An 11,436-nucleotide genomic window follows, 5' to 3' on the forward strand; every position below is an offset into this window, starting at 1 on the left:
TACTGATGTTCAGTTTTCAGTATAAATATTTCTTTGCTTTCCCTGCATCATATGCCTCCAATCACTGTTTTTCCCAAGCTGCTTATCTCCTACTTCATAGCCTCACAATTCATGTAGGAAAACTGGTGTTTCTGTGTGAAAATTGGCACTCCTAGCCATGCTGATCAATTTTTTTTTTTTTTTTTTTCAGTACTGCCATTCACCTAATGGAATTGTATAACTTTGTTTACTTTGCTCATATTTACAATATAGTAGTATCTTGATGGTAAAGTTGTAGACTATTGGACTTTTGGTACAAAGTTTTTGGTTGCAGTTGCAAATATATTCCTTCTCCCCACATACTTTACTACCAGAGTCTAGAAAGGAGTTGGATGACTGAAGGGGTCTACAGATGCAAAGGACACTTTCATACAGTAAATGCTATTTCATGTATGACTGCTTGCTCTTAAGGTTCAGCTGCAAAGGCATCAGTAGAACAGGTATAGGTTACTGTTTTTTCTGTGCACAGAAGAATGAAGCTACTCTAACAGTACAAAGTCACTTGTAGTTGACTATCAGCTAGTCAGGAAGGGTAAATTACTTCCCCTCTACTCACCCAAGATCTAAAGGCATACTGATTTAGGTGAATTGCAAGGATTTGCACTCTGGAGCAGCTGCCACTGATCACTATGGAAGGAATACTGACCTACATGAACCATTTTTTCTCTTCAATAACAGCTACTCTTGTGCTTCTAACCCAATACCTTATGTGCGTGTAAATTTGGCCCCAAGGTAGGTTGTAATCCTTAGCCACACAAAACCAAAGATCTCTGAATCAAAAATACTACTTTTTTTTTTTTTTTTTTTTTAATACTTTATCGTATCTTGCTGTCACTTAAAAGAAATTGGAAGAAAACAAGTATCTGGAGGATTTTCAGGATTGAAAAGTTCTCTCAATTGAAGTTGCTTAAACAGGAAATAACCAGATGGAAGCACAGGCATGCTCCTGCAGGCTCCTTCCGTGAGCGTTTTTAGTTCTGTGTTTTTGTAACATTCTGAATACTTTACTTTGTTGTCTAAAATTTTTTCGATGTCTTTGTGCATAAAGTGCTGTTGGAATGATAGGGCAATATGAATGTAATACAACATTTCAGGTTTTTTTTTTTAGTAGAAGCACTAGAAGTGTTAGACTAGACTAGACTTTATCCAGATTTGAAATAAAAAAAAATTTGGAGTATTACTTTTTTGTGAAATTGTAATTTTATGGGCTTTTTCTTCTTAAGGTAAGTAACACTAAAGTGGACTCATGATGTGGGTTAGCCTACAATTAATAACATGACAGTTATTCAGTGTTGTGACAAACTTAGGAATTTTTGTGCCTCTGAAGCAGATTTGTTGAAGAAGTTATTAAAGACGTTCTGTGGACGTTGAAACATTCACAGTGTCAATTAATTTGAATTCATCTGAAATGCAGTGGAAAAGGCTTCATAGGACTGGGCAAAGCTGGGTTAATACAGCCTGCAGTGGGGTGGTAATTCTGTGGGGTGTATAGCAGAACTATCAGTATATTAATTTTTTCTTTGTTTAATCACCAGGTGCTCTAAATGTATGGGTTTATTTAATTCTTTCTGTTCTGGTGTTCTTTTGCAGGTAATTTTCTATGACAGTGATTGGAACCCAACAGTAGACCAGCAAGCCATGGACAGGGCACACAGGCTAGGTCAAACAAAACAAGTCACTGTGTACCGGTTGATATGTAAAGGCACCATTGAGGAGCGCATCTTACAAAGGGCTAAAGAAAAGAGTGAGGTAAGAGTAAAGTCATCTGGAACAAGAAGTTACAGAAACAGTATCAGAAAACACCTATCAAAATGAGTAAAGAAACAGAAGTAGTATCTGCAGAGAGACAGATGAGAAGCTAAAAGGGAATGTCTTTGTTCAGATAAACAAATCTGTGTCCCTAACACAGCAACATTACAGCTGCATTACGTGAACTAGGAAGAAGCTAATTATTTACACTATGACTTCATGAAAACTATTTCTTATGATGCAATGAAACTACTCGGGCTTCTTTAAGACTAGAGCTTCTGTCTTTGTTGTGTCAAGGTTACTGATTCCTCTCATGTTATACTGTTGTACCACAGCTGAATTTTTTTAAAGAAATTTGAAAAGTAATCAAGTGAAAATTATTGGAGGTGTGAGGGTTGCCAGAAATGCTCAGTGTCCTGCACTATCAAGTGGTAAATGTATTAGAAACTAAACCTCAGGACACTTTATTGGCAAGAAAAAATTAAGCAGATTCACTTTCTTTGGTAGCAGCAGGTATACTATATACAACATTCAGATGTTTTGTGTACTCAGGCTTTTTTTTAGCATTTGTTTTAGATGCTGATCATAATACTGCAGCAACTGAAGCATCTCCAGCTGAATGCATTCGTGTTTCTCTTATTGAAACTTACTCATTTTTTCTAGGATACTGCACTAGAGTCACCTGATATCAACCTGAAAATAATGTATTCCTTTTGCTGGTGATCCAAATCATTGAAATTGCCTTATGCTAAAGCTTGTTCTCTTTTGCTAAGTTACAGCTCTTTGTTTTGTTGTTGGGTTTTTTCTGGTTTTTTGGTTTGTTTTTTTTTTTTTTTTTTAACATAGTTGTAGTAGTACAGGTTGAATGAATTGTTTAAACTGAGAGACTGACTCAATACAGAGATTTAGTTTTCAGTCTAGGAGACTAAAATTGTTGTACCCTTTAAGAGTGTCATCTGCATGATCCTCTGTGCAGATTACTCAAAAAATTGAACTGGTAATTTGTACCTGACACAAGTACCACAGTATTTTTTTTTTTTTTCAACAGTATATTAATACTGTTATGATTTGTTGTTTATTACATGGTGCTTTAGACAAAGTGCAACTTTGCACAAGGGGTGGCAATTTTCTGCTTTCTAGCTTGGTTGCTTCTCATATTTTACACTTTTAATAAATCTTCCCTGAAACTTTGCTACCAACTTTGGTATGATAGAGAGATTGAGTCAATTCTGACTTAGACAGATGAACTGGCATCTTTTTTTTTGGCTGGCTTTCAGTGAAGGGTAGTGCGAATGGTTCATGGCTGCTTTGAGTAATTTTTCCTTTTTTTCTCTCGTGTTTTTTTTTCCTTCTAGATCCAGCGAATGGTGATTTCGGGTGGCAATTTCAAACCTGACACCTTGAAGCCAAAAGAGGTGGTCAGCCTTCTGCTGGATGATGAGGAATTAGAAAAGAAATGTATGTGAAAATCATGTTGAAGCATTTTCCCCATCTTCCACTTCATTTGCTTCTGAAATCTGTGTTTTTATCTCTACAAACACATGTATTGCTGATAACAACTTCTGTTTCCTGGCTCTTTTTGTATTGCCAAGTCTTGTTTAGTACAAGCTAGTTTCATATCACTGCTGAGCTGAAAGATGAAGTTGTGCAAGCGAGACATGATGATGTGATAAAGTTTTTATTGGCGCTCACTCAGGATCGTTACATTGTTCCTGAATGACAGAGCTTTCACAAGAATTATGTAGGTCATGACAAGAAAAGTATTAGTAAAAATGCTGTATTTCATCAAACTTTTTTGAAGCTGTATTAGAGGTATATGCTTTTCAGTTGCTTGAAAGAAGAATTTCACTGTAAGACTTTAGGAATTTGGATACAAATAGTTTTAATATAGTAGTGTTTTCAATGTGTTTTAGTTTTAATACAGCTGACTTTTCTTCACAGTTCAGTTAGAACTAGAATTTCTTGTCAGATTTTTAAAAAGGATATGAAATACCTTTCCAGTGGTGACAGCTTTGTATTTCTTTTCCAACAGTGCGTCAGCGTCAAGAAGAGAAGCGACAGCAAGAAGAAACAAATCGTGTGAAGGAACGTAAACGTAAAAGGGAAAAATATGCTGAAAAGGTACTTTGATGCAAAGAGATTGCCTGTGTGATAGAGCCGGAAGAGCTTCAGGCTCACTATTATGTGGTGTGGAAACATTTTATGCAAAGGCAGTCTAACGAGTAAAAGCTTCTTCCCTTCACCATTGAACATCAATCCGTACCACTTCCTTACACAGAAGAGGGAAACTACAAAATATATAATGCATAATGTGTATTTTAATGTCATTTAATAACTTGAAAAATAAGGAAAACTGCATACCCAAACAACACTCTAGATCACTGGTAGTCTACAGACAGAAATTTGAGTATTCATACTTGAAAAATGCAAAATGATCAACTGATCATTCTATGGCATGTAAAATGGTGACTTAATCAAGATTTTTGTTCTGCAGGGACAAAAAGGGAGTAAATGAAGCACCAAGCATAGATAAAACCCATATAGCTATGTGGCTTCTGTGTAACAAGGGAAGATCAGTTTGTTTAAAAAAGATCATTAAATCTAGTTTATGAAAATTCTGGATTTTTGAGACAAGGAGGCTTTGCATTAATTAAGTGGAATTTTGTGTAACGGTAAAGAATTTCATATTCACTCCAAAAGGTAGTGGAAATCAAAGTAATTCTATAAGAATAATTCTCCATCTGTTTTAGGAAGGAAAAAGAAAAAACCCAAACCCTACTTAAATCTAAAGAAGGAGCCTTTAAGGGATCTGTTACTGTGTCCTTCATAACCTTGCTTTGGGTAATTCTGGACATGGCATTCCATGAGCTATAGTACTGCATTAGATGTTGAGATTTTGGGTTACTTATTCCCTTTCTTCTATTTTATTGTATTTCTCATTCCTGGTATTATTTTATTTATTTCAGAAGAAGAAGGAAGATGAATTGGATGGAAAGAGAAAGAAAGAGGGCATGAACCTTGTGATCCCATTTGTTCCCTCAGCTGATAACTCCAACTTGTCTGCTGATGGGGATGATTCCTTCATTAGTGTAGACTCTGCCATGCCCAGCCCTTTCAGTGAGGTAAGACTCACGGCTGCTTTAAACTATATACTATTTCAGCTGTGGCCCTACATCCTTTAGGATTCTTTCTTTCTGTTATTTTAGCTAGGGTAGAACTTTGAGTATGTGGGAAAGCAAGATGTCTTAAAGGTGAACATGGAAATGAAAATAATGTATTGAAAACTTAACAGGTGGTAATGAGCTGCCTTACAGCTCCTCATATTATTTGATGTTCCATTATTCCCCTCTTCGCTTGCTCCTTGCCTCCCTTTCTTTACAGCAAGTTCATGCCCTAACTCTCCTCCCTTTCAGTCCCTGAAATTTTTCCATTCCTGCCTGCAGTCCCACTTTCTTCCTATTCTATTCTCCCATTTTCCTGCCTTTGTAATGCTCAGATTTATAACCATGTGCCTCCTTCCATAGCAAGAGCAATCTCTTTCTGCTCCTGAACCAAACCGTATCCCTCAAATAGCTCCTTGATGTTCAGTTTCTTTGTAAGTACTCCTCACTAGTCTCATCTACATCACCACCTCTGCTTCCTTCCTTGCTTCTGATTCTGAATTGGTGCATTTTTTTCTCTGGAATTTAAGTTGTAAATTCTCAGTGGCACACATCTTACTTTCCTTCATCTTTTTGTAAAGAATTGCAAACCGATTTTGGCAGCAAATATATTCTGTTCTATAGATTTCTGTGTCATATTGTTTTCTGTCTTGCAGTTGAAGATGCACAGTTGAATGGCGCTTTTCTTAAATCTCTGCTAAGCCCATTAGTCTCCTGCTTCTTAACATCTATTTTCACAAATTGAAATTAAGTAGCTCCTGGAGGTCTTTACTGCTGCTCAGCATGTAAATAGAGGGTGTGGTGTGATTAGGCAGATTATGTATCATGCTGCTAGTCTCACATAGAGAAAATGAGAGAGAACAGAACAAGTACCAATTAAGTACTTGTGAGTGTATGTCTTTTAAAGATCTTATTGTGTTTGTACCCTTCCCTTTCCTAACCTGAGAAGCTAATGGCTTTGTTCTCTGTCATGTTTAGATATCCATCAGCAGTGAGTTACATATGGGCTCTATCCCTCCCGATGAGAGTAGTAATGACATGCTTGTGATTGTGGATGATCCAGCTTCTTCAGCACCTCAGTCAAGGGCAACAAACTCTCCTGCTTCCATTACTGGCTCGGTTTCAGATACCATGAATGGTCAGTACCTTTGCCTTGTCTTACTACTAACATTTATTAAAGATTGACTTTATATGGCTAGGTGATACATTTTCCGCATTTTAACCAGAGTATATGCGTGATTGGCAAGATTTGGGGAAAAAATTGCCTTTTCAGTGAGAAATTACTTCTGATTTGATAAGAAGTTTGTTTATCATCTCTCATTCACCACACTTTTCTTCCCTGTGGTAGTTATTCTTAAGTTTTGTCCTTTGTTCCTGTATTATAGAGGGCTCTCCTTCTATATGCATCTCCATTCTCCTTGTTGCAATTTACCAAATTACAGACAACCACAGAACTATTAATCTCTAAGCTTTTCCTTTGGTTTGCTGTTGGGCTAATAATCAGTTCTCTATTTCCAGTGGGTGACTGGAGCAGCTGTAATTTTAAATAATGGTGAATGTTTTTAACTACCATAGTTTTCTACACTGAAATAAGTAGAGCCATAGTTCTTGATGAGTTTCTTTAGAGATACCAAATGTAAGAAAATATCTTTCTTCAAGTAAGAAAATGCTTCATCATGAAGTAGAACCCAGAATCCTCCACCTATTTGCAGACTGGATTCATAATAATAACAATAAGTAGTTGGAATTACTAAGATGTGGTTAATGAAGAGTGAAATTTTGTATACATAGTTTCTTTTCATGGGATCACTGCTTGCTAACAGTGTCCGTATTGCTGTAAATGAACAGTATCCGTTAATAGTATTAATGTAAAGAATAGGAGCTATGATGCTGTATTCATTTGTGAGTCAGCAGAAATACTATAGCAGTTATTGTTCTAACATCCTTTTTTTGTTAAGGTGTTTCAATGCAAGATACACCTCTCACTGGGAGAGGCCAGTCAGGTCGAAGCCGGGGTCGTCCTAAAGGTTCGAGCGGTGGATCAAAAGGCAGCACTGGGAAAGGCAGAAGCCGGAAATCAATAGCAGGAAGTGCAGCTGCAATGGCAGGTGCCAAAGCAGGGGCAGCGGCAGCCTCTGCAGCGGCGTACGCAGCATACGGGTACAATGTCTCTAAAGGTATGTTGTGGGAAAGGGGAGGTAGCAGACTACCGAGAGCAGAACCAGCCACATAAGTGTGGGTGATTTGTTCTTTACAGCCTGGCAAAAAGTAGATTTAAAGTGTTGTATTTTGGTATTGCTTGTCTGTCATATTCTGAGATCCAGGCAATACACAACGTAACATAGTAGTGGTTTGAGAAGATAGGCAGTTTCACCACAGATGACCTTTGGAGGCTAGTCCTGCAGAAGTTTCATCTGCCTTTTGAATTATCTCATACCAAATATTTCTCTTTTTTCTTGTTTTTTCTTTATTTTGATGTCCAGACAAATTGGATATAGTGTTGTTTATCCCATGGGTATGGCTGTGGCTTTCCTGTATTGCTGTCATGTTGAAGTTTACAGCATCAGGTTCCAAAATCTGCTAAACTGATAGTGATGGAGCTTCAGCTTTATACCAGCTGAAGGTGGCCTGGGGTATAAGTGCAAGGCGACTTGTATCTTAAGGACATCCTTCTTCCTTAAACTCTCATAAATCATTAATAAGGGGTAGTATATTGTTTGTTGTTGAAGAGACACGAGTGGAATATTATGCTCACATGGCATTTGATTCTCTTTTCCATTGTTAGGCATGTCTGCGAGTAGCCCTCTACAAACAGCAATTATTCGGCCTTCTGGACTTGCAGATTTTGGACCTTCAAGCGCCTCTTCTCCCCTGAGCTCCCCTTTGAGCAAAGGAAACAGTGTTTGTGGGACCCCCAAAAGCTTAAACCTGACCAGCAGTCTCATATCAGAAACTCCAATTCGGAAGCAAAGCAAAGGTGCCCACACCTCAGGTGGTCGGTAGTAATTTTGAACCCCCAAGGCTTGTCTGAATTGTGTTGGCTTTCAGAGTGGACCACTCTGCCAGTAGAAGGCATGCAAATGAATGCCTTGTTGCTGACCAGCACGTGTGTGAAAAGAAAATCAAAGCACAATGGGATTGGGTGGTTTCTGTGAGCACTTTGATTATGTGGATTCCAAAAAACTGTCTCTGCAGATGCTGCGAGAAGGGGGGAAGGGAGTCTAGGGTGACTGAGAGATGTCAGCTTGTGGTTTTTTTGACAAATATGACAAAGATTCCCAAGAAAGCATCCAGCTACTCATGCAATATCCTGTGGCTGTGTGGGCTTGAAGTCACACCAGTGTACTTTCTCTCTTGCAGCTTGAGGTGGAACCCAGCGTTAGTTGTATCCTGTGAAATCAGTATCTGAACCCCAGGAGTACCCTGTAGAGTCAGAAGATGTTTCTGGTCAGTGTATCAGTGTATGTGCCGGGGTAATTGGGGGCTAAGTTGAAGATGATGTGTGATCAAAAAAAAGCCTGGATTCTTCTAGTGTGGGCCTCTGGGTTCTCTGGAGATTTGAAATGCAAGGGAAGGTGCCTCAGGTGTTTCCAGGGAATGGACTCTTTTCAGCACCATCTGTCAGGAACAGGTTCAGAGCCACAGAACACAGAGAACGCTGACAGGCCTAGTGAGAGCAGCAGCACTGCCTCTGCTTCACGCAGTGGAAGAAACCACAAGCCAGTGGTTTGGTTTGCATTTCAGAGTTCTTATCATCATGAATGCTCACTGTGTTCAGAATTATTTCTCTCACTTTTAAGGTGTGCAGAACTCCTTAAAAAGGTTAGAAACAAAGTAAGGCTCTATTTGTACAACTCAAGAAGAGGGAAAGCTGAAGTGCCAGGGGAGAGTTTGCTGCTGCTCCCCTCTCTCTGCCATAGCAGAGCATGGTTCTGCAGCTTGCAGTGCTGAGAGAGGAGCAAGGAAAAACAGTCTTGAGAGAGAACTGTGCCATTCCCCCTTCCAGCCAAATCCTGGGGAAAAAAAAGTTGTCTCATATCCCAGCCATCCATTGACTGTACTTCCAGTGTATTTTCCCTTCATCTTTGTGATCATCACAGGTCCTAGCTTGGTTGAGCTCACTGCGGTGTGCAGGTACCAGTAGCCGTGTCCCGTAAGGCTGATAGAAGGCAGTGCTGCTAGTGCCCATCTGTGTTCTCATTCTCTGGTTGCTCCTTCCCCGTTCTCAATGCACAGACTTCCCCCGTAGCCCCTTGCTTTGCTGTAAGCGCTGTCTGCATTGCACTGAGATTTAGGTGTGGGGCAGTTCTTCTGTCCGACACATTGAATTAAAAGGCTGTTCTGTCGAGTCACTTTCATCCCTTGAGAGAGAAGCAAGTTGAGTTGGAGGTCTGGGCTGTGGCAGCAGAAGATTACTTTTTTATTATTATAAATTTTTTTTTCCAACCCCGAATCCTTTGCCTGGCGTCCTACAGTGTGGAGCGAGTGCTTCCTGTTGGCTCTGCCTCTAATTTGCACACCTGAAAATAGCAGAACTGAGCTTAGTTAGATTGATTTTTAAACAGATTTGCAGGGGATAATTGAGGGGGAGGTGATGTTTAATTAACTCATGAAGACTTCCCCCTTCCCCTCCTATTCACATGTATATATGATATTTAGAGAGAATCAGACAAATGCCAAGCCTTTTTTTCTCTTTGAATGTGCTGTCTATTTTTATAACTGAACTTGTACATATGTATAAAGAGAGACACATCTTTCTTTTACTAACTGGAGAATAAAATCTTAAATAAAATGGAGTGAGATAATTTTATGTAAATCAGTGTCTTTGTGGTTTTTATACATACAGCTTGTATGAATGAGAGGGTTCGGTAAGAGAAGATGACGGTTGATCATTTTGGAACATCATTCTCTACAGTTTTTGTTTTTTTGGGGTTTTTTTTTTTTAGTAGTAGTTGAAAGGACTTTTTTTTTGTATACAGTCTTGATTTTCAAACTCCTAGATAGTTGCATCAATTTGTAATCCAAAGCAGAGAGAAAAAAAATATTTTTTAACTTAAAAAGCATGCAAAAATGTAATGTGTACTGTTGCATGCAGTACTTTTGGAAGATTGCTATTGATATTTTATATACGTTTTTAATATTATCAATTTTTAGAGTCATTTAATCTTCAAAAGAAATAGCAAATGACATCAGACGTGGCAAAAGTAGTGGTAGCATATCTGCTTGGAAAACTTGCATCAGGCTAACAAATTCAGGAAGATCTAATGTAGCCGTAAAGTAAATAAACTGCTAGATCGTATCCAGTTCAATTTCTGTAAAAAGTTGAATTTAATTGGATGCGTTATTTGTATTATGCATCATAGAAGAACTGAGATTCTGTGATACTTATCAAGGAATTGGGCAGAACTCATGTGACAGCTGTTCTAATTTATTGATTTGAGGGAGGAAGTAGTGCTAGAAGACACAGACTGGGAATTTTTTTAAGGAAGTGGAGGTAGTTTTGTCATCAACACTGTCAGGAACACTTCTATTGAGGTGAGTAAAGTGGACACACAAACTGAAGCTTTGTTCTTTGAAGTTTCAATCTGAGCATCTTTGTGCTCTGTGTATTATGTGCTTGTCTTATGGATTAGTGGCAGGGAAAGTCACTTTTCTTTGAGGGGTCAAGGTACTTGCTAATGGCAGAAACAGAATATTGAATGAACTGAGTTTGTGTTTTAAGCTGGAATGGTGAAATAAATGTCAATATGTTCTGTGGGATGTTGGGAATGCTGTGTATTTCTCATGCTATTTGACGATAGCATTTTACTCACCAGTTCCTACAAAACTGTTAAATACAATTCACTGATTAATACTACTGTCGATGACATTTAAAGGTGATAATTTTCTTAGGTCCTCTGGAAAGTTAGGACTAAAAGGTGCTGTCCTGTCCCACTCTCACACACATTTTTGTAGTTCAGCCTACAAGGGCTGTCTAGTTCAGAAGGGTTACCAGAACACTCATTCTTTCCGCTGCCACACATCAACAGTCTTTCCAAGAAGTGATGAAATTAAGTCTTAAAGACCGAAAGTTGCAACTGCAGTATCCCTTTGGAAGAAAGCAAGAGTGATTGAAACCATTACCTTCTCTCAAAAAAATATTGCAGGATAGTTGAAGACAGGAGAAAGGGATTTCCTTCTGACCTCTAATGCTGAATTTAATCCTTACGCATGTGGCCAGGACACACCAGCCAGGATACTGATAAAATGTGATATTATGAGCACCGATGCAGTTTGCCTTACATTTTCTCTCTGGATGTGGTTAATTGTCCGCACCCTAGAAAATTGCAAAACCCAGCAGAAAAGCTGGGGGAAAAAAATGCAAATTAAAAAAAAACAGGAGCCAAATGATGTATCAAAGGAGCAAGAGAAGAACTCAGTACTCACCACAGACAGGTTGTGAAAGCCAACATGTAGGATTATTATGTTATAAAAATAGAGCACTCCA

The 11,436-nt window shown here is 38.5% G+C and overlaps 1 protein-coding gene across 1 annotated transcript in view; it reads left to right on the plus strand.

The window, feature by feature from the left end:
- INO80 (INO80 complex ATPase subunit) overlaps nucleotides 1-9,754 on the plus strand; it is a 66,451-nt gene extending 56,697 nt beyond the window's left edge. The window contains exons 30-36 of the mRNA XM_086748882.1: nucleotides 1,630-1,788; nucleotides 3,144-3,246; nucleotides 3,821-3,909; nucleotides 4,755-4,910; nucleotides 5,928-6,087; nucleotides 6,908-7,126; nucleotides 7,735-9,754. Of these exons, the coding sequence (XP_086605008.1) occupies nucleotides 1,630-1,788; nucleotides 3,144-3,246; nucleotides 3,821-3,909; nucleotides 4,755-4,910; nucleotides 5,928-6,087; nucleotides 6,908-7,126; nucleotides 7,735-7,952 (1,104 nt within the window). The 3' untranslated portion in view covers nucleotides 7,953-9,754. The remainder of the gene's footprint in view (nucleotides 1-1,629; nucleotides 1,789-3,143; nucleotides 3,247-3,820; nucleotides 3,910-4,754; nucleotides 4,911-5,927; nucleotides 6,088-6,907; nucleotides 7,127-7,734) is intronic.
- Nucleotides 9,755-11,436: the final 1,682 nt, after the last annotated feature.

Source organism: Chlamydotis macqueenii, chromosome 5 (assembly GCF_036417535.1).
Source record: "Chlamydotis macqueenii isolate bChlMac1 chromosome 5, bChlMac1.mat, whole genome shotgun sequence".
In the NCBI taxonomy this organism is placed as follows: Eukaryota; Metazoa; Chordata; class Aves; order Otidiformes; family Otididae; genus Chlamydotis; species Chlamydotis macqueenii.